Source organism: Palaemon carinicauda, chromosome 15, assembly GCF_036898095.1.
Source record: "Palaemon carinicauda isolate YSFRI2023 chromosome 15, ASM3689809v2, whole genome shotgun sequence".
Classification (NCBI taxonomy): Eukaryota; Metazoa; Arthropoda; class Malacostraca; order Decapoda; family Palaemonidae; genus Palaemon; species Palaemon carinicauda.
The window spans coordinates 7398187-7416531 of record NC_090739.1 but is presented as its reverse complement, the minus strand read 5'-3'; the positions used below and the strand labels follow the sequence as shown (position 1 = coordinate 7416531).

The 18345-nt window shown below is 33.4% G+C and overlaps 1 protein-coding gene across 1 annotated transcript in view; it reads right to left on the bottom strand.

Annotated features, from left to right (window-relative positions):
• LOC137654463 (uncharacterized) overlaps positions 1 to 16628 on the bottom strand; it is an 18103-nt gene extending 1475 nt beyond the window's left edge. Inside the window, exons 1-3 of the mRNA XM_068388117.1 lie at positions 16362 to 16628; positions 8499 to 8818; positions 1 to 2154 (exon numbers count right to left, since the gene is read on the bottom strand). The exon at positions 1 to 2154 is cut by the window's left edge and continues 1475 nt beyond it. Coding sequence (XP_068244218.1) covers positions 2040 to 2154; positions 8499 to 8797 — 414 coding nt within the window. The 5' untranslated portion in view covers positions 8798 to 8818; positions 16362 to 16628 and the 3' untranslated portion in view covers positions 1 to 2039. The remainder of the gene's footprint in view (positions 2155 to 8498; positions 8819 to 16361) is intronic.
• Positions 16629 to 18345: the final 1717 nt, after the last annotated feature.

Sequence of the window (18345 nt, the reverse complement as noted above, 5' to 3'; positions counted from 1 at the left end):
CATATGTTTTGATGTTACTGTTTTTAGAATAATTTATTGCTAATTTTTTCTCATCGTTTATTTAGTTCCTTTCCTCACTGGGCTATTTCCCCTTGGGCTTATAGCATCTTACTTTTCCAACTAGGGTTGTAGCTTGGCTAATAATAATAATAATAATAATAATAATAATAATAATAATAATAAGAGGTGGAGTCAGTCTCAAATGCATAAAGCTAGGCTGACACTTGCACGATTCTGTGGCACGCATTGGCACGACTCGAGTCGTGCCAGTGCGCAAACTAGTCGTAAACTGGCGTGAAGTGTGAGTAAACCCGTCGTGACTGCTGCGTGCCATGTCGGGACGAGAAATGTAAAAAAATTTTGGTCATGACAAAATTTCGCGACCGGGTCGTGAGCTATGCGCAAACTATGCGCAAAGAATTCGTGAACTTGTTGTGCCAGTTCGTGTCAAAGTGGACACTGAACTTTTGTCGTGACCAAAATTTTAAACATTTCAAAATTCTTGTCCCGATATAGCACGCAGTCACGACGGGTTTACGCACACTTCACGCCAGTTTACGACTAGTTTGTGCACTGGCACGACTTGAGTCATACCAATGCGTGCCAGAGAATCGTGCAAGTGTTACTTCACACCAGTTTACGACTAGTCTGCGCATTGGCACGACTCGAGTCGTGCCCATGCGTGCCACAGATTCGTGCAAGTGTCAGCCTGGCTTAAGGTTTATGGACAATGAAGCCCCGCCCACAACAGTCAGGCAAGAACAGACTTTCTTCGAACCATTCGACGAACGTGTTCGACAACCAAATACCCCGTTCACACGTTCGAACATCACTTCAAACACCTGTCTGTCAAACCGTTCGACCGCGTAAACCCGCCTTTCGCGTTTACCGTAAAAAATAGATTAGAACTCCTACTCGCTTACTGATTAAGTCATGCGCACTGCGCGTATGTCTTCAAAAGGAGTGACGTACATCTTCTCAAAGGGAGTGACGTACATCTTCTCAAAAGGAGTGACGTACATCTTGCATCATAAGCAGCCGAAATCTAAAATATCTCTGGGAGAAGATACAATACATAACAATGCTTGTATCGAAGAAATAATAATAAACAAATTATTCTATAATAAACGACTTAAAACAGAGCTAATATACAAATGAAGTTTTGAATAAGTTAAAATACTAGGCCTACTACCGGCAACCTAAACAGCTTAAAATTCCAGATACACAACAAATGATAAAAGACTCAAAAGATATTTGATAAAAAAAAGTGTTTAAATATACTAATCGAAGAGGTATGTTATAATCATAAGCATTGACGTCCAAACTTAGTTGGATAGTCTTAAAATCTAGTTTCATCCGGCAAACTTACAATTCATGTAAGTGGACGAAGTGACAAGATGTGAATCTATGTTATTTACAAAGTATTCTACCTTAGATGGTTAGACCACCATAAAAAAATGTCTTCCTCCCTCCCTGTTGGCTAAGTTATTCCTTTCACATAAATTCCACGTGATTAGACTAATAAACGATGGGCTGGTTAACATTCTATAAACTCCCGGGCGTCCGATCACAGCTTCAAGTTTTTGCTTTGATATCAACGTTAGTTTTCTTCTTCTTAGCAGAACTTGCACAGCGATAAGGCTAAATATTTTTCAAACGCTCTTTTGATTCTTTCGTTCTTATAATTATTATCTTTAGTTCACTTTAAGGCATAGAAATAGTTTATCAACTTCACAGTCTAGTTTTGAGAGATTTTTCAAACGTTCTTTTGATCCTTTCGTTCTTATAATTATTATCTTTAGTTCACTTTAAGGCATAGAAATAGTTTATCAATTTCACAGTCTAGTTTTGAGAGATTTTTCAAACGTTCTTTTGATTCTTTCGTTCTTATAATTATTATCTTTAGTTCACTTTAAGGCATAGAAATAGTTTATCAATTTCACAGTCTAGTTTTAAAAGATTATATTAGTACCGCAGAAATACACAGTATCAATATTCCCTTCGGTGTTTGTATTTTTAAAAGTGGTTTCGGTCCGCGTTCATACAGGAGGACCCTCTTTGGATATGGACTGGTATTGCTCGTCCAAGACGTCCTCTTTGCTGAAGGGAGCGAGGTCGTCGTCCAAGGAATCATCGCCGTCGTCAAACCCGTACCTGGAATCGAGATAAGTCATCACATTAGGTTATTGATAGACACTCAAATAAACCATTGTTCTCTAGTCTTGGGTAGTGCAATAGCCTCTGTACAATGGTCTCTCACTATTTTGGGTTAGAGTTCTCTTGCTTGAGGGTATACTCAGGCACATTGTTCAATATTATTTCTCTTCCTCTTATTTTTTTTAAGTGTTTATAGTTTATAAATGAAAAATGTATTTAATGTTGTTTTTGTTAATTATTTCTCTTAGTTTCCTTATTTCCTTTCCTCACTAGGCTATTTTCCCTGTTGGAGACCTCGGGCTTATAGCATCCTGCTTTTTCCACCTAGGGATGTCGCTTAGCAAGTAATAATAATAATAATAATAATAATAATAATAATAATAATAATAATAAAGCAAGTAATAATAATAATAATAATAATAATAATAATAATAATAATAATAATAATATTTAAATAATCGTGATCATTAACCATCTAAATACACAATAGGTTACCTAACACTTTGAGGATAGGTTATACTAGTCTTTATGGATAATACTTTAGTTAAATTTAATCCATCCATATACCAAAGGCACTTCCCCCAATTTGGGGGGTAGCCGACATCAACAAAGAATCAAAACAAAAAGGGGACTACTCTCTACGTTCCTCCAGCCTAACCAGGGACTCAGCCGAGTTCAGCTGGTACTGCTAGGGTGCCACAGCCCAACCTCCCACATTATCCACCACAGATGAAGCTTCATAATGCTGAATCCCTTACTGCTGCTACCCCTCCGCGGTCATCTAAGGCACCGGAGGAAGCAGCAGGGCCTACCGGAACTGCGTCACAATCGCTCGCCATTCATTCCTATTTCTAGCACGCTCTCTTGCCTCTCTCACATCTATCCTCCTATCACCCAGAGCTTTCTTCACACCATCCATCCACCCAAACCTTGGCCTTCCTCTTGTACTTCTCCCATCAACTCTTGCATTCATCACCTTCTTTAGCAGACAGCCATTTTCCATTCTCTCAACATGGCCAAACCACCTCAACACATTCATATCCACTCTAGCCGCTAACTCATTTCTTACACCCGTTCTCACCCTCACCACTTCGTTCCTAACCCTATCTACTCGAGATACACCAGCCATACTCCTTAGACACTTCATCTCAAACACATTCAATTTCTGTCTCTCCATCACTTTCATTCCCCACAACTCCGATCCATACATCACAGTTGGTACAATCACTTTCTCATATAGAACTCTCTTTACATTCATGCCCAACCCTCTATTTTTTACTACTGCCTTAACTGCCCCCAACACTTTGCATCCTTCATTCACTCTCTGACGTACATCTGCTTCCACTCCACCATTTGCTGCAACCACAGACCCCAAGTACTTAAACTGATCCACCTCCTCAAGTAACTCTCCATTCAACATGACATTCAACCTTGCACCACCTTCCCTTCTCGTACATCTCATAACCTTACTCTTACCCACATTAACTCTCAACTTCCTTCTCTCACACACCCTTCCAAATTCTGTCACTAGTCGGTCAAGCTTCTCTTCTGTGTCTGCTACCAGTACAGTATCATCCGCAACAACAACTGATTTACCTCCCATTCATGGTCATTCTCGCCTACCAGTTTTAATCCTCGTCCAAGCACTCGAGCATTCACCTCTCTCACCACTCCATCAACATACAAGTTAAACAACCACGGCGACATCACACATCCCTGTCTCAGCCCCACTCTCACCGGAAACCAATCGCTCACTTCATTTCCTATTCTAACACATGCTTTACTACCTTTGTAGAAACTTTTCACTGCTTGCAACAACCTTCCACCAACTCCATATAACCTCATCACATTCCACATTGCTTCCCTATCAACTCTATCATACGCTTTCTCCAGATCCATAAACGCAACATACACCTCCTTACCTTTTGCTAAATATTTCTCGCATATCTGCCTAACTGTAAAAATCTGATTCATACAACCCCTACCTCTTCTAAAACCACCCTGTACTTCCAAGATTGCATTCTCTGTTTTATCCTTAATCCTATTAATCATTACTCTACCATACACTTTTCCAACTACACTCAACAAACTAATACCTCTTGAATTACAACACTCATGCACATCTCCCTTACCCTTATATAGTGGTACAATACACGCACAAACCCAATCTACTGGTACTATTGACAACACAAAACACATATTAAACAATCTCACCAACCATTCAAGTACAGTCACACCCCCTTCCTTCAACATCTCGGCTTTCACACCATCCATACCAGATGCTTTTCCTACTCTCGTTTCATCTAGTGCTCTCCTCACTTCCTCTATTGTAATCTCTCTCTCATTCTCATCTCCCATCACTGGCACCTCAACACCTGGAACAGCAATTATATCTGCCTCCCTATTATCCTCAACATTCAGCAAACTTTCAAAATATTCCGCCCACCTTTTCCTTGCCTCCTCTCCTTTTAACAACCTTCCATTTCCATCTTTCACTGTCTCTTCAATTCTTGCGCCGGCCTTCCTTACTCTCTTCACTTCTTTCCAAAACTTCTTCTTATTCTCTTCATATGACTGACCCATTTAATAACAGTAATTATTATTCATATCGATGTAATAAGCCAGAAGGACTTGATCTAACACAGCAAGTTCTCACAGAGTTGAATAACCTTATTTGATGAACGGAAAGAGAAAATAATGTATAAAAACTGTCTATTGTAAAAAGAAAGATATTATAATGGATTTAGCAAGCAACACAAGCAATGAACAAAATCTTATAACAATTAGATACAAATTCAAAAAGTTGTATCAAATAAAATATAGATAAGATTTTACATTCACACAAACACCAACCCACACACACACACACACACACACTATATATATATATATATATATATATATATATATATATATATATATATATATATATATATATATATATATATATATATATATTCCTCCACCTTTATCCCCTTAAATCTATCACTAAACTAAAGGGTCAGCTTCCTTGATGTGTCTTTTCAAAATATTTCTATATCCCTTCACCTAGATACCTTTCTAAATTCTCTATCATTTTACAACGTCATCTAATTCGTTGCCTCTCAGTAGACCTTCCACCCTAATAGGTTCCATCCAAGTCCCCTTCACTACCTCCTCCTCACCTATCCTTACTACATGTCCACACCATCTTAATTTACGACAACTTATAATCTTTTCAATTGTCTGCTTCGCACGCAGCGAGATCTTCACCACTAACTCAACATCCTCATTTCTGTTCGCTTCAGTTTCTCATCTTCCTTCCTTCAGATATTACAGATGTTTTAATAGATATTATGCAAAGGACCTTTTTATCTTCTTTTCATCTTGAAGTCATGCGTATAATCCAACTTTGTGTCAGTGTTAGGAATCAACAAGGCCTTTTTAAAAATGAATGAATAGAAGTATGATTTTAGTTTCATTAAAGGCAGAAAGAGAGAGAGAGAGAGAGAGAGAGAGAGAGAGAGAGAGAGAGGAGAGAGAGAGAGAGAGAGAGAGAGAGAGAGAGAGAGAGAGAGTTCTTATTCAGATGATTCTCATATTTCGAAATATGTCCGTTGCTTCTTCGATTTATCGGAGAAACATTGTCTTCATTAATGAGTCATGAGCAAGATGGAGAGAGAGAGAGAGAGAGAGAGAGAGGAGAGAGAGAGAGAGAGAGAGAGAGAGAGAGAGAGAGAGAGAGAGAGAAGGGGAGTTCCTATTCAGATTGATTCTCATATTTCGAAACATGTCCGTTGCTTCTTCGATTTATCGGAGAAATATTGTCTTCATTAATGAGTCATGAGCAAGATGGAGAGAGAGAGAGAGAGAGAGAGAGAGAGAGAGAGAGAGAGAGAGAGAGAGAGAGAGAGAGAGAGCGTACTTAAGAAGGAAGCAAAGCATCATAAACCAATATGGACCCTGACAAGAAAATAGAGCGAAATTACCATAATGACGTCACGAAATCAGTAAAGCCATAAGCTCCAATTCTATAGGAAGTCTCGTCATCTTTGGAAATGATTGATTGATTTGTCTATCAAAATTCTCTTAATAGTTCTTGAAAATATTTTCCACGAGAAACACAATACCAAAGAACTCCTTTAGTTCACGTCTTTTGCTTACGTGTTATACTGATTGTTAATGCACATTTTACTTGTTTTTATTATTGATGCAATTTTTTTTTTTTTTTTTTTTTTTTTTTTTGCTGATTTCCGACGTATTGTTTATTTCCTGTTTACTGTCGATATATCATCTACTAATTATGTTGATTGTTGGCACATTATTTACTTATAATATTCTGATTTTCGAATCATTGTTTATTAACTGTTTATCTTCGAAGAAATGTTTATTAGTTAGGCTGATTGTCAACGCATTGTTTATTTGCTATGTTGATTATCAAAGCATTGTTTATTTACTATGTTGCTTATTGAAGCATTGTTCATTTACTAAGTTAATTATGGAAGCATTGTTTATTTGTTATGTTGATTATCGAAGCATTATTTATTTACTATGTTGATTATCAAAGCATTGTTTATTTGTTATGTTGATTATGGAAGGATTGTTCATTTACTATGTTGATTATCGAAGCATTGTTCATTTACTATCTTGATTATCGAAGCATTGTTCATTTACTATCTTGATTATCGAAGCATTGTTCATTTACTATGTTGATTATGGAAGCATTGTTTATTTGTTATGTTGATTATCGAAGTATTGTTTATTTGTTATGTTGATTATCGAAGTATTATTTATTTACTATGTTGATTATCAAAGCATTGTTTATTTGTTATGTTGATTATCAAAGCATTGTTTATTTGTTATGTTGATTATCAAAGCATTGTTTATTTGTTATGTTGATTATCGAAGTATTGTTTATTTGCTATGTTGAGTATCAAAGCATTGTTTATTTACTATGTTGAGTATCAAAGCATTGTTTATTTACTATGTTGATTATCGAAGCATTGTTATTTTACTAGGTTGATTATCGAAGCATTGTTCATTTGCAATAATGATTATCAAAGCATTGTTAATTTGCAATTTTGATTATCGAAGCATTGTTTATTTGCTATGCTGATTATCGAAGCATTGTTTATTTGCTATAGTGATTATCGAATCATTGTTTATCAGCAGTTTATTGTTTATCAGCAATGTTTATTTGTTATGTTGATTATCGAAGCATTGTTCATTTACTATGTTGATTATCGAAGCATTGTTTATCAGCAGTTTATTATTTATCAGCAATGTTTATTTGTTATGTTGATTATCGAAGCATTGTTTATTTGCTATATTGACTATCAAAGCATTGTTTATCAGCAGTTTACTGTTGCCTCATTGTGTACTAATCACGACGACTGTCGATGCATTAAATATGAAGTTGATGGCCAACAGAGTTTATTCATTACGCAGACTACCGTTGATTGCATCACCGGGGATACAAGCACGCGATACCCATAAACGATTAGCTAATTATTCAGTATCCCCTAATTAACCCCTACATATATCTCCCATATTGGCCAAGAGAAAGAGAAAAGAAAAAACATTTCATCATTCATGATTAATGGTGACCCGTATAATGATTTAGCAATATACATTATCATTATTCATTATCATTATTCATTCGCATTGTTCACGAGTGGTCTTGGGAAATACATCCGTTTCGTAATTAGGGTTAGTAATACGGCTAAACTAATTCCGCGTTGTATTCTGGTGTTGGATTTGTGCTTGATTGGGCAATCAAAACGGCATTGCGTTTGATTATGCTTGCTCTCTCTCTCTCTCTCTCTCTCTCTCTCTCTCTCTCTCTCTCTCTCTCTCTCTCTCTCTCTCTGCGTTACAGGTTATTATGTCCGGTCCTGCCTCTTATTATTATAATTATTATGATTATTATTATTATCATTATTTTTATTACAACTACTACTACTACTACTACTACTACTCTCTCTCTCTCTCTCTCTCTCTCTCTCTCTCTCTCTCTCTCTCTCTCTCTCTCTCTCTCTCTCTCTCTCTCTCTCTCTCTCAGCGTTACAGATTATTCTGTCAGGTCCTGCTTCTTATTATTATTATTATTACAGCTACCATTCTTCTCTCTCTCTCTCTCTCTCTCTCTCTCTCTCTCTCTCTCTCTCTCTCTCTCTCTCTCTCTCTCTCTCTCTCTCTCTCTCTCCAATACAGATTAATCTATCAGGATCTATCCCTTATCATTATTATTCAATCAATCTCTCTCCTTCCCTCAATTCATTTTCCATCCTCTCATTAAAAATGCAAATCTCACTCCCAAGACATTCACGCACACTATAAACACCCGAACAACTCCCCCTTACTTCCAAGCGATGCCGAAGCTGGCCAGGACCGTGAGGACTCCAAACACGATGAGGAAGCAGGCCAGGGGAAGCGGGGGCGTGTGCATAGGATGCATCCCGCTCATAGGATGCATCGTGATGACGTGGTAGAAGACAGACCCCGTCGTGATCAGGAGGACACCGCCGAAGAAGCTGAAGAGGATGAGATAGGCTCGCGACGTGGGAGCCATCTGGTGAGAGAAGAGGCCCTTATATTTCGTCTGGGCCTTTTTGGTGTTGGACGAGCCAACGCTCGAGGAGGAGGTGTTTGATGGCGACATGCTTTTGTTTTTTGTGATGAGCTGACGAAAGGGAGAAATAGTTATTAGCTGATTTCTGTTATTATTGTTATTATCATTATTATTATTATTATCATTATTATAGTAGTAGTAGTAGTAGTAGTAACTAAGCTACAACCATAGTTGGAAAAGCAAGATGCTATAAGCCCATGGACTCCAACAGGGAAAAATAGCTCAGTGAGGAAAGGAAATAAAGAAATAAATAAACGATATTAGAAGTAATAACCAATCAAAATAAAATATTTAAAGAACAGAAGCAACATTAAAAAAAAATTTATTTATAAAATATAAAAAGACATATGTTAGCCTGTTCAACATAAAAACATTTGCTGCAAGTTTGAAATTTTGAAGTTTTACCGATTCAACAACGCGATTATTATTATTATTATTATTATTATTATTATTATTATTATTATTATTATTATTATTAGCTAAGCTACAACTCTAGTTGGAAAAGTAGGATGCTATAAGCCCATGGGCTCCAACATGGAAAAATAACTCAGTGAGGAAAGGAACTAAAGAAATAAATAAGCGATATGAGAAGTAATGAACAATTAAGATAAAATATCTTAAGAACAGTCACATTAAAACAGATCTTTTATATATAAACTATAAAAAGACTTATGTCAGCCTGTTTAACATAAAAAAAACATTTGCTGCAAGTTCGAACTTTTGAAGTTCTACCGATTCAACAACCCGATTATTATTATTACTATTATTATTATTATTATTATTATTATTATTATTATTATTATTAGCTAAGCTACAACCCTAGTTGGAAAAGCAGGAGGCTATAAGCCCATGGGCTCCAACATGGAAAAATAACTCAGTGAGGAAAGAAAATAAAGAAATAAATAAGCGATATTAGAAGTAATGAACAATTGAAATAAGATATTTTAAGAACAGCAACCTTAAAACAGATCCTTTATATATAAACTATAAAAAGAGACTTATGTCAGCCTGTTCAACATAAAAAAATTTGCTGGAAGTTTGAACTTTTGAAGTTCTACCGATTCAACAACCCGATTATTATTATTATTATTATTATTATTATTATTATTATTATTATTATTATTATTAGCTAAGCTACAACCCTAGCTGGAAAAGCAAGATGCTATAAGCCCATGGACTCCAACAGGGGAAAATATCTCAGTGAGGAAAGGAAATAAAGAAATAAACGTTATTAGAAGTAATGAACAATCAAAATAAAACATTTTAAGAACAGTAGCAACATTAAAACAGATCTTTCATATATATATAAACTATAAAAACTATATTTACTATAAAAACTATATACACTATAAAAAGATTTATGTCAGCCCGTTCAACATAAAAACATTTGCTGCAAGTTTGAACTTTTGAAGTTCCACTGATTCAACTACCCGATTAGGAAGATCATTCCACAACTTGGTCACAGCTGGAATAAAACTTCTAGAATAATGTGCAGTATTGAATCTCATGATGGAGAAGGCCTGACTATTGAATGATGAATAGTAACACGTTGAATGTTGATGAAATGGTGATTATGATGGATGGTGAACAAGGTTGGGATAGTAATGAGATGATGCAACTATACCTTTCATGAAATAAAGGTGACTAATACATCCGGTTTCATGAGGATTGATTGATTGATTTGAGGTTTTCTGGCATCCTGACATCTAAGGTCATTGATGCCGATATCATTTATTTTCTTCTATTTGTTTTTAGTTTCTATTGATTAAGTCTTTTTAACCCCGATGAAAATGCGAAGTTGAGATTTCAAAATATATGTAATTGAAATTGTGTTATTTTCTGTACACTCACCTAAATTGAGTTTATGTTAATACCTAATTAAATTTAGAAAAAAAAAATTCTCTGTACATAAAGTAACCTTATGTGTAATAAAACCGGATTTTATAACCAAGAAGGCAATTCACATTAATCACTAAATTCATAATAAAAGAATATTCAATTAAAACCATAAAAGCAAAGATGTCATGTTAAAAGTTACATAGCTTTCAGAAGACCTGCTTCTGAAGTAATGTTAATAAGGAAACTCAGTTTCATAAGGATTGATTGATTGATTGATTGATTGATTTGAGGTTTTCTGGCATCCTGACATCTGAGGTCATTGACGATGCTATCATTTATCAAAAATAATGAATAAAAGAATATTCAATTAAAACCATTAAAGCAAAGATGTTATGTTAAAAGTTACATAGCTTTCAGTACTCAAGAAGTTTTATTCCAGCTGTTACCAAGTTGTGGAATGATCTTCCTAATCGGGTAGTTGAATCAGTAGAACTTCAAAAGTTCTAAGTTGGAGCAAATGCTTTTTTGTTGACCAGGCGGACATGAGTCTTTTTATTGTTTATATATGACATATCTGTTTTTGACGTTGTTAATACTTTATACAGGACATATCTGTTCTGACGTTGTTACTTTTTTAGAATGATTTATTGTTAATTTGTTCTCTTCATTTATTTATTTCCTTATTTCCTTTCCTCACTGGGCTATTTTTTCCTATTGGAGCCCCTGGGCTTATAGCATTTTGCTTTTCCAACTAGGGTTGTAGCTTGGATAATAATAATAATAATAATAATAATAATAATAATAATAATAATAATAATAATAATAATGAAGTAATGTTAATAAGGAAACTAACCAACTTTGGCACTAACCACGCCCATCCAAACAAAATTAAAAAATTAATCCTAAATTTTAACATGACGAACTTCCTCTATGAAGTGTTTAACTAAACAAATAATCTTTATAAAATCTGATTCACATGACTTGCTTCATATTTTCAACATTTAAGCAATTTAATAGACATGTGATAATCAGGAACAAAAAATAAAATCAGACAATGGCTAGGTTAAGTAAAATTTGGAAATCAAATCGCCTGAAATTACATATGGAAATTAGACTATATATCAGTGTAGTGAGATCGGTGTTACTGTATGGACATGAGTCATGGTATGACAATAAAACAATCTCCAATAGATTTAGTAGGTTTGAGAACAAAGCCGTCAGAAGGATATTGGGAGTTGAATGACAGGACAGGATTAGAAATGAAACTATAAGAGAGATTACTCGAGTGCCAGTGGATGCAATCATGATGAGGGGTAGATGGAGATGGTCTGGGCATGCTCTTCGCACTCCCCAAGGATTAGTTCAGCAAACTTTCAATTGAGCTCCCCGAGGCACTAGAAGAGTTGGAAGACCCAGGCCTACATGGCTGAGGAATATGAAGCGCGAAGTAGATGATGAATGGAGAAGTATAGAATTTAAAAGCTCAATATAGAGACGACTGGCAAAATCTAATCGAGGCCCTTTTTGTCAATAGGCGTAGGGGGAGAGGATGATGATGATGTGATTATCAATGTGACTTGATGTAGGTAAAAGAAATTGAATTATTCCAAAACAGGTCATCATCATCTCCTCCTAAGCCTATTGACGTAAAGGGACTCAGTTAGATTTCGCTAGTCGTCTTTATCTTGATCTTTCAATTCAATACTTCTCCATTCATCATATCCTACTTCACGCTTCATAGTCCTCAACCATGTAGGCCTGGGTCTTCCAACTCTTCTAGTGCCTTGTGGAGCCCAGCTGCACGTTTGTTGAACTAATCTCTCTTAGGGAGTACGGATTATTATTATTATTATTATTATTATTAGATAAGCTACAACCCTACGTGGAAAAGCATGATGTTATAAGCCCAAAGGCTCCAATTGGGGAAATAGCCCAGTGAGGAAAGGAAATAAAATATATAATGAAACATAGAATAGTATGTGTGAATGTACCCTAAATATATAAGCAAAATAAATAGACTTATTCCATTACCATGAAAATGAAACAGTCATAAAACAACATGGAGTTGAGTCATACACAGTATTACTGACAGTGTCATTACCATTTGAATAAAATGAAAAGACTCATTATAAGTAATGAACCAAGAGTAAATATTTGAAATTTACAGCTTGTTTACTTTTATATCTATGATGAATCTGTCAAAATGTTAATCTTACATATATTATGAATTTAGTAATTAATGTGAATTGCCTTCTTGGTTATAAAATCCGGTTTTATTACACATATAGTTATTTTATGTACATAGAGATTTTTTTTTTCCAAAATTTAATTAGGTTTGCTATTAACATAAACTCAATTTAGGTGAGTGTACAGAAAATAACACAATTTCAATTACATATTTTTTGAAATGTCAACTTCGCATTTTCATCGGGGTTAAAAAACTTAACTAATCAAAAGAAACTAAAAACAAATAGAAGAAAATACTTGAACGCATTAAGTATGTATATATATATATATATATATATATATATATATATATATATATACATATATATATATATATATATGTGTATATATATATATATTTATTTATACTGTATATATATATATATATATATATATATATATATATATATATATATATATGTATTGAAGTTGGCAATGTCATATGAAATATGAAATAATACTTGAACGCATGAATTATATCCCTATATGTGTATATATATATATATATATATATATATATATATATATATGTGTGTACGTATATATACACACATATATATATATATATATATATATATTTATATATATATATATATATATATATATGTATATCTATACATATATATGTATATATATACATATATATATGTATATATATACATATATATATATATGTGTGTGTATATACATATATATATATATATATATATATATATATATATACGTACATATATATATATATATATATATATATATATACATATATATATATATATATATATATATATATATATATATATACACACACACACACACACGCATATATATATATATATATATATATATATATATATATATATATATACGATAACGATGTCATATGAAATATCAAAACGGTGCATCAATCAACACTTGTAATCCAGTTCACATTCAAGTTGCATCATCAATCATTGTATCCTAATGAATCAAATATATCAATAACATGTTCTTAACACAATGACTTCGTAACTGCAAAGAGATAAATCCTCTTAGCACTGTTCTCTCATCTTCAATATACGTGTTTAATTAATACATTTATCACTGCATATTATCTTCTAACTCCACCGTTCTTTTACTAATTCTCTTAGCTTATAAAAAGGTTAAAACACTGTAAAGAATAATACATCTTACTTAAGAAAGGTTTCATTATAAGAACTATTGAGTTTCTTGAGATCGTCTTTTGGTTACTTTTTGCTAACAAAATGAGCTTTAAATATTTTTTTAGTGCATAGGGATGATTATAATTCTTAATTTATCATAACTAGCTAGATTTTGTTATGCTTTCCAAATTTCCACAGTTAGTGGTATTATTATTATTATTATTATTATTATTATTATCATTATTATGATTATTATTATTATCCAAGTTACAAAGTTACAACCCTAGTTGGAAAAGCAGGATGCTATAAGCCCAAGAGCTCCAACAGGGAAAAATAGCCCCGTGAGGAAAGGAAATAAGGATATAAATAAACTACAAGAGAAGTAATGAACAATAAAAATGAATTATTTACATACTTAATACTTCTTTCTAAACGTCACCCTGTGATATGGTAGAAACTACTACTACTACTACTACTACTACTACTACTACTACTACTACTACTACTACTATTACTACTACTAGTTGAGCTACAAAACTAGTTGGAAAAGAGAGCCATTATGTCCCACATCTTCTTGGATGACTGTCAGAGCTAAAACTATTACTCGCACGTTGGCCTTCGAATCTCTAATCTCATAAATGAAATTACAAAAGAAGAGTAAAATGGTAATGGAAAATAGGTATTTACCTTTGCAATCTTGAAAGAAAGATGTTCTTACAAGTGAAGTAATTAACTTTCAATTAGGATAAAGAACTTTTCTAAAAGTTAAAACTGATGTCCTACAAAACTATGTAAAATTCATGTGTGAATCTTGATTGCAAATTCACTAGTTGGAAATATTTCTTCAATTGCACAAAATCGTTAGTTCATTCCAAATGTGACCAAATTATATAATGAGCTAACTAATCAAATATGTGAATAAGTGGAACTTTAAAAGTTCGAACTTACTGAGAATTAACTATAACTAATTAAATGTGTGAATTAGTGGAACTTTAAAAGTTCAAACTTACTAAGAATGAACTATAACTAATCAAATGCGTGAATTAGTGGAACGTTAAAAGTTCAAACTTACTAAGGATGAACAAGAATGAACTATAACTAATCAAATGCGTGAATTAGTGGAACTTTTAAAGTTCAAACTTACTAAGAATTAACTATATATAACTAATCAAATGCGTGAATTAGTGGAACTTTAAAAGTTCAAACTTACTAAGGATGAACAAGAATGAACTATAACTAATCAAGTGTGTGAATTAGTGGAACTTTAAAAGTTCAAACTTACTAAGGATGAACAAGAATGAACTATAACTAATCAAATGCGTGAATTAGTGGAACTTTAAAAGTTCAAACTTACTAAGGATGAACAAGAATGAACTATAACTAATCAAATGCGTGAATTATTGAAACTTTAAAAGTTCAAACTTACTAAGAATGAACAAGAATGAACTAATCAAATGCGTGAATTATTGGAACTTTAAAAGTTCAAACTTACAAAGAATGAACAAGAATTAACTATAACTAATCAAATGCGTGAATTAGTGGAACTTTAAAAGTTCAAACTTACAAAGAATGAACAAGAATGAACTATAACTAATCAAGTGTGTGAATTAGTTGAACTTAAAAAGTTCAAACTTACTAAGACTGAACAAGAACGAACTATAACTAATCAAATGCGTGAATTGGTGGAACTTTAAAAGTTCAAACTTACCAATTATATAATTTTGTTGAACAGGTTGAAATAAGTTGTTTTTTATAGTTTATAAGTTAATAATCTACCTAATACTATTTATGAGTTTAATAAAATTCATTCCTATTTCTTTTATAATTCATTTCTATGATTTTTGTTTCTTCTACGCATATAGGCTTTTAGCATTCTGCAGCTTCACTTAATAATAATAATAATAATAATAATAATAATAATAATGATAATAATAATAATAATAATAATAATAATAATAATAATAATAATCCATGCATGTTGGAACTCGCGTGTTTATATGAATTTAATTTTGTAATTAATTTGCTTAAAATCTTACGAGGAAAATGGTTACAAATTTAATTAAATAGCATTAAATAATGTTATGAGTAGGCCTACTATTTTTAAACTAATCACACCAAAGAATAGGTTATATTATCAACATTCGATATTGGAATTTACGTTTTGTTACTAAAATATTTCAACTGGAATAAATATAAGGGAAATGACTTAGCAATAAAGAAATATTAAAGTCCACGTCATGTCATTCAAAATAATAAGAATATTAATTAAAAGAAGAGACAAATATAACTTATACTCCACCACTGAACACATATGCCTACTTAGATTTCCCATAAAAAAAAAATTCTATACATAACAGACTAAACAAAAAAAGTACCCTAAATAAACTTACCTTGCTTAAATGCTAATGCATATGAGATTCTTATCACGAAGAAAGTTGGTAGAAAGTTTATAGGTAAAACCAGGCAGAGAAATCAAAAACGTATTCCTTGAGATAATTCACTTTCATTCCCTTATATTCGGGGAAATCATCTTCCTTTAACGTAATCCGTTAACATCTAAGTTTGTGACGAAACTTTGTTTCCACGTGGATAGTACCCGAAGATCACGAGTGAGAGATCCTTTCCTCTTGGCAGTTGCTTCCAAACTGAATTGTTGCAGAATCTCTAACCACTGGATTCGTTGGATTGCGCCCGATCTCTCAGGTAGCGTATGAGTTGCCAAATAGTGTTTTCATTCCGGGGTCCTTTCAGTAATTGTGAATAACAAAAATAGTTAATTTTAGTTTGCAACGGATACCTTCCATTCTTCTTTTTGCTTCTTTAATCACATAACAATAAGATGAATTAGCAATTAGCAATAAACACAGGTAGCGAATGAGTTGCCAAATAGTGTTTTCATTCCGGAGTCCAGTGCTCCGCTACTTACTACTTTCAGTAATTGTGAATAACGAAAATAGTTAATTTTAGTCTGCAACGGTTACCTTCCATTCTTCTTTTTGCTTCTCCGATCTCGTAACAATACGATGAAATAGCAATAAGTAATGAACTAACTCTTTCTAAAGAACTTTGGCCGTTAATTTTGGTATCTATGATAATTGGTACCCGGAGTAAACAGGACAAGTCCGTGATGAGTAATCAAAGGAGGCATTACTTACAAAAGATAAAAACTCTAGCCATTGATTGCCGATTCACTCGCTGTCTTTGAGTACCTATTAATTTTCTTCGCTAGTTGAAGGTAGCATATGACTACCGTAGTAGGTTGCCGAACATCGAATGATTCTCAATGCAGTCTAGGCTCAACCGTGCTTTCCATATAGATTAGAAATTGACACCCCTTTATCTACAATCTTTTGAATATCAGGAAGAAATATTCGATGATAGTTCAAGGTGGTTTTGCATCTTTAAACTACGTAAAGTATATTAAATAAGATTAAATAAGACAATGGCATTTATGCATTCTGACCTGATTTTATTTAACCGAGACCGTCTCGACCTTGGTTTAACTTTGTATTTAAATCCCGATGACCTGACCAGTATTGCTCAGGTCACTGAAAATTGTTGACAACTGTAAACTACAAACATTACTAAGAGATTTATTTGTCCATCATCTTTATTTTACTTAAGTATTTATCATAGGATATCTATTCATGATGACTTCTCTTAGAATTACTAGAGAATCCTCGACGAAACAGAAAAGTTGCGTCTTGAATATACATGACGCACTCACACACCTGGTATGTGACTGAGTGACGCAGACATTGTGACTGTGACTTACACGGTCACTGGACTTTCAGGATAAATCTAACGATAGGTTCTGTGTTAATTGCACGATACCCTGACGTAAGTCATTGCTAATTTGTCTGTACTGTGATACCTCAGATCAGATTCAGGTTGAGGCTTTGCCTTTGCAACGGCGCCTCTGTGTCTTTTAGTTTTGTGTGTTCCCTATTTTCACTAGTTTTTCTCTTTTCATCCACATTTGTTGTAGTACTCTTTTCTTATTTTCAATATTTTCTTCACAAAAAAGGAATTTTCCAACTGTTTGTGCACAATTTTCTTCGTATGGTTGTTGGAGCTCAATTGCTTTTATTCTTATATCACTAAACTGTGGACAATATAACATAAAGTGGTTAGCATTTTTTTCTACATCAGTTTATATTTCCATCTTGGTGTCTGTTTTTTATATTCAAGCCCAGTGAGTTTGTCCTTGCTCTGAATATTAAAATTGACGAAAATGTGTTGTCATACACTTCCTCCTCCTTGATTTCACTTGTGTGATTGGAACACCTCCGTGCAGTGAGTCACAGGGCAAGAAAGGCAGATGGGTGTGTGCTAAAGGTTGGAAAGAAACTTTAATTGTCTATGGAAACGAAA